Source organism: Aspergillus fijiensis (assembly GCF_003184825.1).
Source record: "Aspergillus fijiensis CBS 313.89 unplaced genomic scaffold BO72scaffold_1, whole genome shotgun sequence".
Taxonomy (NCBI): domain Eukaryota; kingdom Fungi; phylum Ascomycota; class Eurotiomycetes; order Eurotiales; family Aspergillaceae; genus Aspergillus; species Aspergillus fijiensis.
In genome coordinates this window covers 282,764-298,223 of record NW_024468977.1, presented here as the reverse complement: position 1 = coordinate 298,223, position 15,460 = coordinate 282,764, and the positions used below count along the sequence as shown (strand labels likewise).

Genomic DNA, 15,460 nt, shown 5'->3' with positions numbered 1-15,460 from the left:
ATTTACCTTGTAGGCGCCCGGAAAGAGGGTTCTATAGAACACGGGCGGTTAGAAGCACTGCAAGTAATTAACACTTATTCTAGCCACAGCTCGTAACGCTTGAGGTTGGACATGTTTCTATTTTGATCAATGTGCCTGGGTTCCTGAGATTTGATCCAAAAATCCGCACGAGTGCATTGAGTGATGGAGATTTTGGTAGATGCTGGTAAGAAGATGTTATGCAAAAGAACCTGTCCTACCCCGCCTGATGGACAGAGATCTAAGGTGTATAGACGAGTGATGTATCACGGCACAATTTTCCTCGCTCGGAGATACAAGGAATAACTGCCGACCAATGCCCTCGAAATATGCCGGGGATAAGCTTGGGCAAAATCATTCGTCGGCTACATTTTCGCGTATTTGTCACCCCATCAAGTGACTTTATTCGGAGTTGCTATGCACAGAAAAGAAATGATACGGAATCTCAGGTTGATTTCGGCCGAGTTCAAAATCCCTGGCATAATTTCCAGGACTACTGCTGATTTGGTCAGGAGAGATGATGCAATAATTTGATCCCAGATGTTGGGCGCAAGATACAAACTATGCAGTAGTTTCGCGTGAATCGATAGCATCCACAGTATATCCAAGGATGGAGTTGCAACAGTGCCGCGGGATATTGAGTGCAGAAGGAATGTGTACATGTCACGGGCACACAACAGAGTGGCAGGAAGTGACCTCATGTTGGGCGCCTCTGATTCGCTGAAATGTCTATTGACAGGGAAGCGAAAGGGACGCTAATTGTTCGATTCGCGAGGAATGCAGGCCGTAGCTGCAGGAATGTGACAAGAAACGGCAGAAGCGTCGTGACACCCACAACATGCTGACTCGCTTCCGGGATTGTGATGGCCACCGACTTTGTCAGGCCCAGAACCAACGTTGTTTCGACTGCAGAATCAATGGTATTGATCCCAAGACATCTGTCTCAATTAACAATAAGCAAGACTAGCTGAGACAGTACAATTGAAAATATTAATCAGGCATATATACGGTGCAGTAAGTACATGAGTCACGGGCAACGATCCGCCAGAAGGTGGTTCGGAACCGGTACAGCCATCCAGATAAGTGATTGAGTGCCAGAGAGGAGGTGTGACTGGGACACCTTGGTTGCAGAACAGCTAAAGTCAAAAATGCCTTTAGCTTCCCCCAGTCATCTTTTTCCCCACCTGGGAATTCTCACGGCTCGATCTTCCTCAGGATCAGATCATGAGAACGCACGGCTTTAGCGGTCAATGCGGATAAGACCATCTGTGTGGGCCTATCAGATCTGCTGAAAGCTTTGTGAAGTATACTAATTACGGAAGACCAAAAGATAATCTAGGCAATTGAAGTCGGTGCGGGCGGGTAATTGATACTAATTAAGGAGGAGGAAGAGCCAGCTCAGCAGCTCGTGAACCCCGTCACCCCCTCAGCGCTCCCTTTCCTCCCTCCCTCCTGTCAGGGACTTGGTCGGGATTGAGAGGCTAGCGCCCATCTTATCACACCTTGGCGCCAACTTCCCTTGGTCTTCCTCTGGTTGCACGGGGCATCAAAGGCCCGATCCACCCACGCACGGTTGGTTGCGGCTGTCCCGCTCTGTCAAGACCCAGGAAGATGTCAACCAATTGTCTCCCAAATTCAGGAAGCTTGGCTCAGCACGCTAAATTAGCTCCAAAGGTAGCGCTTCCACTACTGTAGGTGCTCAACTCGATGGCAGCCTCTTGATGAATTATTGATCAAATCTCCCCTCTCCCCGCAAACCTGCCAAATTCATCCCTTCTGCCAACTGCCGCGGGCCTATCAGATAGGTACTGAGTACTGAGTACTACAAGAGACGACCAGACATGGCCACCAATCTGTAGTCTGATTGGTTCAAGGTGCTCGAGACCCTTGTGCGCGAGGCAGGGCTCTCATTCCTGGTCTGTCTCTAGTGGGAATTTTCTCGCGAGAAGAGAAGAGGGGGCAATTCAATATTAGTTGGTTGGCATTGGGATGTCCCCGCGCTATCAACGGCTACAGACGTAGGTATCCTTTGATTCTCACCAATGCATTTTCCCATTCGGGTAAATATCACTCCTTTCACGTTGACATCGTCAGGTCACTTAATCCAGCCTGCAGATGACCCTGCCATTGGCGCATCGCGAATGCGTCTTCTGGGTATCGATGGAGGGCAATCGGAATTGTGCGGCGTGCCGCTTGTTGGTCGCCACGCTTTTTCCTCGAGTCGAAAACCGTGAGAAAGTCTTCTCCATAGCACCAAATGCTATTATCGCTCTGTAGTGAAGGAGGTTCCCCGAAAGGAATACTCTGATCATGTTACACTCGTCTCACCGGTTTGAGAGGGTACGTGGGACGAGGGTGTCTGTTCGTAGGACATGAATCCGACACCAGGATAAAATTAACCTGGCACAAGCAGCGTTCAACAGATTGCCTCCATGGCAAGATTGACAGCGTGCGTGATCCAATCAGTCGTGCAGAGGGCGGCCATGGGCGCCAAGTCAATGGCCAGAAGTGTAGTATCTTGCAAAATGATCCAAAATTAGCCTTGGAGCGCCTGGTGGCCGGTTCCTTGTCCGTGCATGGTCTGGCTACGATCATCCTTTCCCTCCTTCCCCACCCAATCTATGGCTTCTACTCCCACCACCGCAATTTCCCCGATATGTGCATGTGTATGTGTGTGTGTGCTCAGTGCTCAGTGCTCACGGCCCTGTCGGTTGCTCGGAATCGAGTCTAAAATAGAAACATCATGACCTGCTTCATCCGAGATCGACCTCCTACTTTCATCTTTAAAGCTTCCTTCATGCCCACCGATCATATCAACTTTGATTGTGGACCACTGTCTCCCAGCATTATCTCTTAGCCGCCTCGTCCTTTGCAGCCTGCGCCTTTCGTTCTCTAATACCCCACTTAGACACCAAAGGCTGCTGGTTCAGTCTTGCCCTTAATAGCCCGCATATCCCAGCAATCACTCGCCACGCGCCTGTGTCCTGTCCTTTTCGAGTCCCCTACCGTGCGCCACGATACAAAATCAACCATGCCCGTTCCATCAAAGAAGAAGTCCTCACCTACCACAATGATTCCAATCAAAGCTGAAGACCTTTCTCAGCCGTCTTCTAGTAGTGAGGGTACATCGACAAGAACGACGGACAAGGTTCCAATGAAGCTACATAAACGCTCACGGTCCGGTACGTTGCCACTGACATGTACCTTCAGAGTACTAGGTGTCTCGAATGTCTGGCTAACAACAGTGCTTCTCACTCAGGTTGCTTCACATGCCGCCTACGCCGGAAGAAGTGTGACGAGAAGCACCCATCATGTAGCGCCTGTATCAACCTCTGTGTCAAATGCGAATACAAACGTCCTGTTTGGTGGGGCAATGCCGAGCAGAGGAGGATTCAAAAGGAGCGCATCAAGAACAAGATCAAGCAAACAAAGATGAACGAGCGCAATGGTGCTTTGACTGGTGGGTAGTGTTCCTGTGGAACGCATCAAGGTATAGCCATCTGACCAGCCTTGGTGTGTCATAGATCCCTCGGCCCGCAACCGCAGTATGGCCGTTCCGTCACCAACATCTCCAGAATACGAGCTTAGTCGACCTGCGTATCCCGAGCAGTATGATATCTTCGCATCTCATCTGCCTACTCCGGCCTTCACTCAGAATATATATGGACTGCCACATCCTTACGAAATCGACGTCAAGACGGAGCGACAGACATTCATCAACGACATCCCACTACGCCACGATTCTTGCAGCTCGACATTCAGCACATTTGCTCCTCCCCAGCTGAACGCTCCCCTGCCCACCTTCCCCGGAGAAGATTGGTTCCAGGATGAGTATTTCGCGCAAGTTCCTACGCTTCCGGGACTTGATCCAGCACTCTGCGAGCAAACTATCGGACAGACATACGCGATCCTGCAGTCAAGCATACCCGTCAGTGATCATGACCGCCCGCTTCTCGATCACTTTATCTACAATGTTCTACGCATTATCTTTCCTGTGCTGGAAGCTCACCAACGCGGACATGTGCGAGCTCAAGCGATTCTTCAGGCTTTGGAAACTAACAAGTGCTACCTTCACTGCTGCTTGAGTGTGGCCGCTATCCACAGGAAAACGACAGAAGGTATTGTTGGAGAGCAGATTGACCACGATATCATGCGCAACCGTTTCGAGGCAGTTTCACAGCTCTGCTTGGCTCTTGGAGAGGATACTAACCACGAAGAGATTCTCGATGCAACTCTTGCCATGATCTTCTTCCATTGTTCCGTGGGTCCCGCGGACGATTATCTCCCGGATATCCCATGGTTCGATCACTTTCAAGCCGCATCCAACTTAGTGAACCGACTGGGCCTATCGTCGCCTGTACCTCCCTGCGGGAACCCATACATGCCGCCTCCATTCACCATGACATTGGCTTCTTGGATCGATATCCTAGGCTCTACCATGCATGGAAAGACGCCCGAGTTCGCACATACTTATCGCTCCAAGCACCTGAGTGGAACATCGTTGGGTCTACGTGAACTCATGGGCTGCGATGATCGCGTCATGTACTTGATTTCGGAGATTACTTGCTTGGAGGCATTGAAAAGGGAGGGAAGGATCGATGACCTGGCGGTCTGTTCTCACGTTTCCGCCCTGGGGCAGCAGTTGGAATTCACGGAATCGCCAAACCAGCCCTTGGAGAGCCCGTACCTGCCTAATGGAGCTTTCTCCCCAACGGTCCTGACCAACAACATCACGGCGATTTTCCGACTTGCAGCCAGGATCTACCTCTGCAGTCTGGTTCCTGGATTTGACCGTCACCAACCAAGTAACGTCAATCTGGTAGCAGCGGTTGCCAATGCTATTCAGTACATTCCATCTGGACCAGAAGGATTCGATCGTTCGCTGGTCTGGCCTCTGCTTATCACAGGGGCATTTTCCGCGCCGAACAGCTCTTTCCGCAACGTTCTCGCCGACCGCGCCGCGGCTCTTGGTGACCACGCAGACTTGGGCAGCTTTGGCCGCATGTACCGAGTTCTAAAGGAAGTGTGGCGGGTGTCAGACGAGCCTATCGAGCCTCTACCGAGCCAGGATGCTAGCCCCTCGTCTTCAGCGAACGGCAGCAGCCCCATCAAGCGCGAAAAGTCTGAGTCCCCGAAGGAAAGTCCTGCACACTGGGATACAGAGGAAGTGAAGAAACCGTTCATCCACTGGCGGGAAGTGATGCAGCAAAATGGCTGGGATTATCTGCTTCTCTAAAATTACTAATTAGGGTTTTCATTCTTCTGCGACGGGATCGCGGCTCGTTGCATTCTATTCTATACCCTTGAAGGGATCTTTACTCAAGCGGGCTTGAGAATACTACCGACCCGAAGAATCCGATAAACTTGGCCCACGGACCTGAGAGAAGAGCGAGCACTTAATTGCTCGAGGAAAACCGGATGCACGAGCTGGCTATCGGCATTCTACGCCTCATCACCTATCTGCACATTTCAGGAAAAAGTCCAGATACCCCCTAGACATTACATTGTTTGCCTTGATCTATTCATCGGATCTTTGTTTTATACAGTCATTTGACTTTTACATATACCACCATCATGTTGACCGCTGGGCCGGACAACAATGACGAGCGATTTTCATTTCTTGGCGGCAGCATTGAACGAGCGGCGATAACTGCGAGGACGCAGACAGTCATACCCCCATACCCCGGGCCAGGAGTTACTGGAGTTGCTTTTACGTGTTTGGCTTTGCTTATGATGATTGATTACACCAGGGACTGTATCTCTTCGCTACAGACCCCAGAAACCCATATCTTCAATTTGTTGCGCTTACGTTCGGTATGATTTATTGACTGCATGCTCTCTCACCTTTTCCCCTTGATCATATATCCCTGATCGTTGCCTTCCCATTATTATGTGGACTTTGTGGATTGCTTTAGCTGTATATCGAAGTATGACATTCGGGCCCGGTATAGCATTTGATTAAAATTCTAGAATATGTAATTCTACACCCTTAGCTACAGCTAATGAGCTCCTAAAAGCACCACCTTCATACTTGAACAAGAGCTCTTCAGTCATGGATCATTGCCAGGCACAGTGTGCTCCAGCCAGTCTCTTCTCATTGGAGCTAGCAGATTTCATCCGTGGCAAAATGAACGCATCGCATCGCATCTCGACCGTGAAGGGGTCGGCTGGCTTAGTCAGTTCCAACCATGACATCAGCGATACAACCCACGGCGATATTGGAGAAGTCGAGGAATTTGAAAGGCGTTGAGGCCATGCGATGCTTCTTGAACCAAGTTGTCACAGCAATTCGTTCTCAAAAATCATAAGGGCTGTTCAGTGAGTGTAGTTCAATGATCACAATGTAGCAGTAGACCAGGTGGAAGGCGGCAACCGCGGCCTAACTTTAACCCCAACCATCCATACAAACTCAGAGTCGATTCTAGAATCTCGACTGTCCACGTCCACGACTGTGGACATACCAAATCATGGACTCGACCATTTCATGTTCCGAGCGAAAGTATTTCATCATAACCTCCACTTTTATGGGCATTGGGAATCGAATTGAATGCAGGTCGAAACACCGAAAATATGAGTAAGGTGATCGACTGCATAGGGATCTGATATCATAGCTTCATCATTGACCCAAGCTGGAGGGCGAAAAAAGTGACATCAGATTGAACCACCCACCTTTGCTTGCAATCGACTACATGTATATAAACCCTTGCGAAATTGCACGACTATATTGCTCGAACCAGATTCAAAGCCAATAACTCTACATAACTTCGAACGAAAACCTTTTCCACCACAAGTCAACCGAATTTTTTTGTCCTACCTCACATATCCCAAACAACCACCACCACCACCATAATGTCTTCTCCTCACCGCGGCGGCAGACTCGAGGACATGGCCCCGACGGGCACCTCGATCCCCAACGACGCCGGCCTCCAGAACACCATCCCGTCCGTGCCGCGCCCGGACCAGCGGGCCGAGCACGGCGGCTTCGATAACTACGGCGTCGCCCAGCCCTCCTCCGCCTTCGCCGCGGACAACGCCACCGACATGCCGCGCAGCGCCCGCGACATGGGCGCCACCGGCGAGGTCCTGACCGGCACCGGCAACTCCTTCCCCGCCGAGGGCGAGTCCAAGCGCACCTTCATCGGCAACCAGCACCCGGGCGCCAAGGGCCACGGCCGCGACCTGAAGCACCGGAACATGAACCGCGGGGCCTTTGACCGCTTCGCGGCCGAGGAGGATGACGCGGCCGGGGAGCATCAGATTCGGAACGAGTAAATGGTGTTGATCGTTTTTGTCTTGTATGATGACGACTTCTTTTTGGGATGGGATTATTGAGTCGCGGCTGGTATGCGACTTTGCATGATGGATAACGATATTTTGGATGGAATCAAATGTATTATAGATCTTTTTTGAAGGTTGACCGGCCTGGGTTTTGGACGGGTCTTGATTGTTGTATAATGAGAATCGCATGATATGGTCATGATCAATTCCACCCGTTGTAGTTGAATATAAATGTGCATGTATATTCATGTGGATGTATCTGCGTATGCTACATTGGTATATATATGTGTATACCAGCACGATCAACCGATAAAGCCACGGTAGATCTCGTCCAGTACATCGCGTTTGCGTTTGCGGTCGGCTCGCTCGGCCTCCTCCGCCTCGTCCGGTTCCCCTTTCGGCTCCCTCGACACCCAGCCGCGGATGGTGCCGTCGCCGTGAGCGGAGAACATCTCGATCCCCTCGCCGGATGCCCCGTTGCCGCGCCAGGCAAGCGAGTTGATCCGTGCGGCGCTCAATGCGGTCGACCGGCCACGAAATTGCGGTCCGGTGGTCGCCAGTCCGGGCACCCGGAGCCGTTTGATGTACGCTCCTTCGCGGAGCTCGAACATGTAGATCTCGCCGCGGTCGTCGTGCTCGTTGAAATTCGGCCACAGGAGCGTCTCCTGCCCGGCCGCCATGAGACCCCGCGGGACGACGAGCGGCGCCCGCTCTGCCAGGTGGGAGGAGACGCTGTTGCGCACGCGGGGCCCGAAGTGCACCAGCGTGTTCGCCCCGGTGCCCGCGTCCCAGACGCGGATCCGGGCGTCCTGCCCGGCGGTGACGAGGTGCGAGCCGGTCGACGTCCACCGGACGCCCGTGACGGCCCCGTTGTGCGCGCGCACATGCGGCGAGAAGGCCGGCCGCGGTTGGTAGGAGGGCGGGGCGGTGGTGGGGGCACGCACGAGGCCCACCGCGTCGTCCATGTGCAGCGCCGCGATGGCGGAGTTGTGCCCGCCGCGGCGGATGTCGAAGAGGATCACCCGGTTATCCGTGGAGGCCGTCGCCAGAATATGCGGCTGGTGCGGCGCCCACGCGACGGAGAGCACCGCGGATTCGTGGCCGGGCAGGCCGTGCGTTGATAGCCCCGAGCGCAGGTCCAGCAGGCGCACGGCTTTCTCGGAGGTGCCCACGGCGATGAGGAGCGGGGCGCCCGGGTGCGAGGACATGGCGTGGGTGTACGGCGTGCAGTCGAGGCGGAACGTGTGCACGGGGATGATGGCCTCCGGAGACAGTGCGGAGAGCTTGAGCGTGCCATCGTGCGAGGTGGTCAGGATGGTCGACGGCGTCGGATCGAAGGGGTAGATCGAGATGGAGGTGATCGCATGCGTGTGCGCATCCTCATGCGACGCCTTATTGACCGATGCCACCGAGCGATGGACATGATTCAGCTCGGATCCGCGGGACTCCAGATCCCATAGGTGAATGGACGGGTCTGCGCCGCCGGAGACCATGCTGAGATAGCCTTCAGTATGAAGACTTGCAACTGGGGACGAGAGGGGGCGTACAATCTGCCTTCATTGTTATCAATGGCAAGTACTTTGACTCCGGCTCGATGAGCAAACGTCTCTTCTTCTAAGCCCAAGTCCAAGGACCCATCTGGAATATCTTGGGATCGACCATGCGCCAATTGAGTATTGTGCTGACTGGAGAAGCGTATACCGGGCGCCGGCTCAAGGTTTAGGACAAGGCGAGTTGTCTGCGCGACATGAAACGTGGATGGATGAATGGACCCCAGAGTCCTGTTGAGGATGTAAGAATTCATTCATTCATCGGGATATATCGCATTTAGATTATAGTTATTAGGTCTTGTGAGGTGACGTTCATCACAGCTTTGCGCTGATGGAGGAGTGCCTCCCTCGGCTGCGGGGACGGAAGAATGTTGAACCGGGAAGCTGTCCTAAAGTGGAAAGACGTGATTCTCCCCGCTCTGGCCCGGGTCCGACTGTCGCAAACCAAACCAAAATCAGAGACACAATCTATCCTGGCAGGATCCAGACGGTCCCCGGTCTCTAATCTCAGCAGCGAGGCACGGCCCCCATCTTCCAGTGGCGCGGCAACTTTCCTGATGCTCTCGCACATGTCGAGCTTGTCCTGCACCGACGGCTATCGCTATGTCGCACGGTAGATCTCTGGCGCTCAGCCAGAATTCCTTTGTCAAGCCGCCCGACCTCGGAGACGAGCCGGAGGATGACCGACAGGATGAGGCGGAGGTGACCAAACAGCGACGATTGGCAACAGTTTACGATGCCGTAGCAGGTGAGTCAGGCGTTCTCTATCATACACTCTTAATCACAGCGAGTCCAATCTGACGATCCGAATGTCAAGGCCGGATTAACGCGCATGGTTTTCTACCCGCCGTGCCGTATGCCTCCAAGAACCGCGACACAGCCTCGTCGAGCAGGCGTTCGGTTCGCCCTGAAGAGGTGCTTTTCCGTCGGCAGAATGCGCCCATTCGCTACGAGGAAAACGACTTCTATTTCGCCCATGAATCCCTCCCAGCCGACCGTCAGCTTCCCTCGTCCGAGTTGCTAGAAGCTGTACATGCCTACTCGGCCGATTTCTACGATCACGCGACCATTGACCGCGGCCAGGACGACCACCACAGTATGGACGAAACCGCATTAATCGCAATGGGGATACTGTTGGAGGAGATGGCCAAAGAGTCGCTGGGTGAGACGGGCGACCTGGTCTTCGTCGAAGGGGAGGAAATTTCTACCGACGAGGATCGGCTGCCTTCGCAATCGGGCCGGCGCGTAGGTCGCAAACGGGCGAATACACAGAATAGTATGATGGCCAGCTCTGGTGACGAGATAAAGGCTCCCTTAAAGCGACAGAAGAAGCGCAAATTGGCTCGGAAGGCTTGGACGAGTGATATGGACACCGAGCTTGATGACCTACTATGAGGTCTGAGGTTGTGATCGAACCGACCTCTCCCCCCTTCCTGCTGATTGGAGGTTCGTCAGCGGCGAGGCAACTCAGCATACTTGAGGGGGCATTCTACTTGGTTAAGGAAGCCTATACTGCCAGCCAATTCGAGCTAAGATACACTGCATATACCGCGTGGCGCATCCCCACCGCCGAATGCACCCTGTCCTTGCGTTCAAGGCCTAGACGGTATGCAGGGTCAAGCCCCAGGTCATGTAAAAGAATGTTTGTATCGCCACCTGAAACTCTTTTCGCATGACTTGAACCACAGCCCCAAACTCATGAATCCAGGTCAATGGCCGAGGCACGGTTTAACTACCCATGAACCACTTTACCAATAGATGCTTAATAGCCAACAACACGAGTTGGGTAATTTGGAAACAGCCACAGACGGAACACTGTCAGCACGCAGTGGCATGTGTCAAGTGACCACCTCACCCCATCAGCTGAGAGCGCATGATATTATCCGTTGCTTGTGGAAAGTGGCCAGCGTATCACTCGCCTAGCTCTTACGCCTCCAGCGAGGGTTTTAATTTAGCTCGGGCTCGTCCAACGTGGCCAACCAGTCTCCAGTCGCGCCCATCATCGGGAACTGTAACGCAATGTCAAATCCGTCCCGGGAGGCGCAGGCCAAGGTCTTGGCCATTGCGACTTGTGGACTAGACACTCGTTTACGCTTGGGTCGATGAAACTAGACCCTCCACTCTCTGCACCCCGGACCGCATCCCCAGATTTCGGTGGGATGATCGTGGTGGGCCTCTCCCTGGCACCAGCTCCATGCTCAATGTTTAGCCTAAATCAAGATCACATCTCCAGTCTGTGAATCAGGGTGGTTGGCCGTGGTCGACTCGTCTAGCTAGCATCTTCTAAACATGCCTAGGCTCTCGGCCCGGCCCAACCTTCAGTTTTGGCTCACTGCCAGACCGGACTTTGGGACTAGGCCGTCGTTCCCTTTGGATAATGTTAGAGCCAGGCCCTGATTCTTCCCCCGTGTAGCTATTCGCAGGCGACTGCATCTGTTTAGGCGTTACCTAGGTTTAGCCGCGAGCTCGCGAGCTCTCCTAGACCGGTGGACATTCTGCATGTTCCTCGTATGCCAAATAGCCGGATGGTAAAGCTGGCAGACACTAGATTTTAAGCCTGTCCCCGCGCCTCAAGGATGTCCTCTTTCTCTGGAACTCTTATGCAGGAAACTGGCTGAGTGTCCTACAGTACCTTTCCCACGCTTCTGGATTTACGCATTGAACGGTCACCATGGGTTCTTCCGGGACCTTCGAGCTCGCTGGCCAGCATTTTCCCCGAGTGACATGGTACAAGGATCCTGGCATGAGGAAAACGTACATTTGCCTCATGTTTGTCGTATTGACTTCCGTATGTGCATACACTTGGCCGGCGAGGGTTTCCCGGCGCATGACACGTTACTGACAGGGTCTCAGGCAACGAACGGCTACGATGGGTCGATGATGAATGGTCTTCAGACCCTGTACTACTGGAAAGACTACTTCCATAATCCTGGTGGCTCAAAGCTTGGCATCCTGAGTGCGATCATGTCCCTGGGCTCATTGGCGGCGCTGCCTGCGGTGCCCTATACAGCGGATTACCTCGGCCGGCGGATGGGAGTTCTCATCGGCTGCCTCATCATGTGAGTGTCTCAAGCTACTGTTCCGACTCTGTGCTATGCTCATTGTGTGGTCAGGATCCTGGGCGTCGTCTTGCAGGCCGTCAGTGCCAACTATGGCATGTTCCTGGCAGCCCGGTTCTTGATCGGGTTCGGAGTCGCCATCGCGCATGGTGCTTCACCCTTACTGATCACGGAGCTTGTACATACGCAACATCGTGCCGTTTTTACCACGATCTACAACAGTAGGCTCTGATACTATGTTGATTGTCCGTTCAATACTGATTCCTGTCTTAGCGACATGGTACGTGGGCGCCATTATTGCCGCGTGGCTCACCTTCGGCACGAACAACATTCAAAACAACTGGTCCTGGCGGGCACCCACGATCGTCCAGGCTGCTCCATCCATCCTGCAGATCCTCTTCATCTGGTTTGTCCCGGAGTCTCCCCGGTTCCTGATCTACAAGGGCAAACATGAGCAGGCCCTGAAGGTCCTGGCGGACTGCCATGCCAACGGCAACCAGGAGGACGAAGTCGTCCAGCTGGAGATGCACGAGATCAAGGAGACCATCCGACTGGAGAAGGAGTACGAAAGCAACAGCTGGATGGAATTGATCCGGACCAAAGGAAACCGTCACCGCGTAATCATCTTGATCACTGCGGGCCTCTTCTCGCAGTGGTCCGGCAACGGATTGGTCTCGTACTACATTGCGAAGATCCTGACCTCCATCGGATATACCAAGTCCGTCGAGCAGAACCTGATCAACGGCTGCCTCCAGATCTTGAACTTCATCGTCGCTCTCTCGATGTGCTTTGTTGTGGACAAGGTCGGCCGGCGCCGGCTTTTCCTGATCTCCACGAGTGGCATGTTGGTCGCATTTATCATCTGGACCATTTGCTCGGCGCGGTATGAGATTGCTCATAACCACGGGGCTGCCAACGCCGTCGTGGCGATGATCTACATCTACTATGTCTTTTACAATGTCGCCTGGTCTGGCCTACTGGTTGGCTACACGGTGGAGATTCTTCCCTACAGTATCCGCGCTAAGGGCATGACAGTGATGTGGTTCTGCATCGATGCTGCACGTGAGTTTTTCTTTTTCTTTCCGGAAGGCCAATGATAAGGACCAACACTAACTCCAATCTAGTCTTCTTCAACCAATACATCAACCCCATTGCCTTGGACAACCTGGGCTGGAAGTACTACATCTTCTACTGCGTCTGGCTCGGGGTCGAGTTGACGGTCGTCTGGTTTTTCTACATTGAGACCCGTAACACCCCCCTTGAGGAGATCGCGAAGCACTTCGATGGCGACCAGGCGGTGGTGGGAGGAGTGGCCGGAGTTGGAAAGGGGGGTAATGAGATCCACCACATTGAGGAGACTTCCAAGGAGGGGGGCTTTGTCCGGGAGGTGCATGTCTGATCGGAGGAGGGGTGCATGGGTGGCAGGCGTCAACATGAACTTGATAGGCTGTCTACTTTGAGTACTGTCCCAATAGGGCTGATAGGTCTTCTAACCTTGAAAAGGTCATAGTGCCAATTCGGCATGCGTGAGATTGTCTTCTTTAGTGCGGCGTAGGCAGTAAGTTAAGGTAGATTGGCCAGTACGGACCATCCATCTTGTTCCACCAAAGACTGTTCTCACTGTGTGAGTACCTGCCGTACCTGGTAAATTACAGCAAAATGGCACACCACCACCACTACAGCACCTTTTCACCCTCCACAATCACAATCACCATTCTGGTCTCCAAAGTGCTGATCCCACACAAACAAACCAGCAACTGCCATTATTTGACTCAGATCCACAAGACTACGACTACGACTACGTTTACGTCTTCACAAACAAGCCTTGCGATTAGCAATCATGGTAAGCCGACTGGGAGTGGGGGTCCACCCACCCCGGCTAGCACCTCACACTACACCTCACTTACCTTGACCCCCCCCCCCTTCCTCTACTACACAATTCGCTACCGACAGCCCAGCTAATCCCGAAACTCAAGCCCCCAAAACTCACCAAAAGCGCCAAACAGGCCCTGATCGTCTCGCACCTCCGCGCCAGCGGCACCTGCCACACGCTGAAGGACCTCGAGAAGTCCCTGCCGGCGGTGGCCTCGATCAACGCGATCCAAGTGAAGGAGTTCCTGCAGGAGCTGGCGGACGAGAATGAGATCCCCATGGAGAAGATCGGGAGTTTGAACTGGTACTGGTGTTTCGCGGGGGAGGCGAAGCGCGAGCGCGAGAACCGGTTGCGCGCGGTGCAAGCGGAGGTGGAGCTGGTGGGGAAGGAGGTGAGTGAGTTGGAGGCGTTGGTGAGGGAGAGGAAGGCTGCGGAGGAGAGGGAGAGGGTGGAGGATGAGAGGGTGAGGGTGAGGGAGGCGGGTGGTGGTGGTATTGGGTATGATAGGGAACAGGAGAGGGAGCGGCTAATGCTACGGAAAGTGGAGTTGCAGGAGGAGATTCGTCATCTGCAGGGGAAGGTGACGGCGGTTTCGGGATCCAGTGGTGGTGGTGGTGTTGTTGAGGAGAAAAGCTTGTCGTGCGTGGTGGAGGAGACGGAGGAGTTTCGGCGTCAGGCGCTGATGTGGACGGAGAATATTTATGTGCTGGAAGGGTTTGTCGATCGGCTGACCGGCGGGGATCGGGAGGTGTTGCGGGCGCTGCAGCGCGAATGTTATGGGGAGGAGGAGTATGTGGAGGGGGAGGGGTTGCGGGAGATCTTTGATTGAGGTGAGGGGGATGGTGAAGATGATGATTGTACTGTAGTTAGTGTAAGTTACTCAGTGTTGTTGTTGTTGTTGTTGTTGTTGTTGTTGTTGTTGTTTTTGTTGTTGTTGTTTTTGTTGTTGTTGATTTATAAGATGGAGAAAATCAGGGCATGTACAGTAATTAGTGGTGCTCCAGTCCAGGCTGCTCCAGCTCCAGCCGAGCAGTGAGTGAGTGGAAACTGCCGAGCCACGAACGGCCCAAGAGAAGCTTGACTGTCTCGCCTCCTCTTGCTTATCTGCACTTACCGTGGTCGATTCTCCTCTTTTCCCTTCTCCCCCCGTCTGTCTGTCTCTGTCTGCCTGTCCGTCTGTCCGTGTCTCGCACTCAAACCCACTCCCCGATTCCATCTCATCCCATCCCAATTCATACCCCCGGGGGGTCGACCTTCCATTCACTCAACTCACTTCGCTCACTACAATATCTCTAGACTACATTCATCTTCATCCTCCTTTTTGTTTCCCTTCTATTGCAATTTATTTTCTGTCTTTTATTTTCCTCTATCTTAATCGTTTTCCCCCTAATCTCTTCTTCTTCTACCCCTCCTCTTCCCTCCCTCACTCTCTTCTCTATCACCTGCATCAACTACCTGCATCTCCTCTTTCCCCCCTCCCACTATTTCCCACTTAAGCTTTGGCCCTCCACGGTCCAAAAACGCCCTTTGGGTCCGGACCTACTGCTACTACTAGTCAAGTCTAGTCATCCTAGCCTAAGGGGGGCTTTTCTAGCATCCATCCATCTTGTCATTTCTCCCACTTGAGCTCCACTCTCGCTCTCTCGCTCTCTTTCTCCCTCTACTAGTCCCTCTAAGTTCCT

General features: G+C 53.3%; 6 protein-coding genes across 6 annotated transcripts; 5 read left to right on the top strand and 1 right to left on the bottom strand.

Annotated features, from left to right (window-relative positions):
• The first annotated feature begins 2,899 nt into the window (after positions 1-2,899).
• On the top strand, positions 2,900-5,423 carry BO72DRAFT_2679 (Zn(II)2Cys6 transcription factor). Its single transcript, XM_040940181.1, has 3 exons — positions 2,900-3,200; positions 3,278-3,478; positions 3,543-5,423. Exons 1-3 carry the CDS (start codon positions 3,050-3,052, stop codon positions 5,252-5,254), a joined length of 2,064 nt encoding a protein of 687 aa, XP_040806610.1. The 5' UTR covers positions 2,900-3,049; the 3' UTR covers positions 5,255-5,423.
• Positions 5,424-6,430: 1,007 nt separating this feature from the next.
• On the top strand, positions 6,431-7,500 carry BO72DRAFT_443440 (uncharacterized protein). Its single transcript, XM_040943570.1, has one exon. It carries the CDS (start codon positions 6,868-6,870, stop codon positions 7,288-7,290), a length of 423 nt encoding a protein of 140 aa, XP_040806609.1. The 5' UTR covers positions 6,431-6,867; the 3' UTR covers positions 7,291-7,500.
• BO72DRAFT_2683 (WD repeat protein) lies at positions 7,445-9,284 on the bottom strand. Its single transcript, XM_040940183.1, has one exon. The coding sequence runs from the start codon at positions 8,787-8,789 to the stop codon at positions 7,599-7,601; it is 1,191 nt and encodes a 396-aa protein (XP_040806608.1). The 5' UTR covers positions 8,790-9,284; the 3' UTR covers positions 7,445-7,598.
• A 1-nt stretch (position 9,285) lies between these two features.
• On the top strand, positions 9,286-10,480 carry BO72DRAFT_2771 (uncharacterized protein). Its single transcript, XM_040940246.1, has 2 exons — positions 9,286-9,594; positions 9,664-10,480. The coding sequence occupies exons 1-2, from the start codon at positions 9,450-9,452 to the stop codon at positions 10,239-10,241; spliced, it is 723 nt and encodes a 240-aa protein (XP_040806607.1). The 5' UTR covers positions 9,286-9,449; the 3' UTR covers positions 10,242-10,480.
• A 742-nt stretch (positions 10,481-11,222) lies between these two features.
• On the top strand, positions 11,223-13,330 carry BO72DRAFT_2773 (hexose transporter protein). Its single transcript, XM_040940248.1, has 5 exons — positions 11,223-11,634; positions 11,700-11,905; positions 11,960-12,126; positions 12,179-12,967; positions 13,030-13,330. Exons 1-5 carry the CDS (start codon positions 11,518-11,520, stop codon positions 13,302-13,304), a joined length of 1,554 nt encoding a protein of 517 aa, XP_040806606.1. The 5' UTR covers positions 11,223-11,517; the 3' UTR covers positions 13,305-13,330.
• Positions 13,331-13,499: 169 nt separating this feature from the next.
• Positions 13,500-14,633, top strand: BO72DRAFT_2635 (putative GAJ protein). Its single transcript, XM_040940140.1, has 2 exons — positions 13,500-13,748; positions 13,882-14,633. The coding sequence occupies exons 1-2, from the start codon at positions 13,746-13,748 to the stop codon at positions 14,605-14,607; spliced, it is 729 nt and encodes a 242-aa protein (XP_040806605.1). The 5' UTR covers positions 13,500-13,745; the 3' UTR covers positions 14,608-14,633.
• Positions 14,634-15,460: the final 827 nt, after the last annotated feature.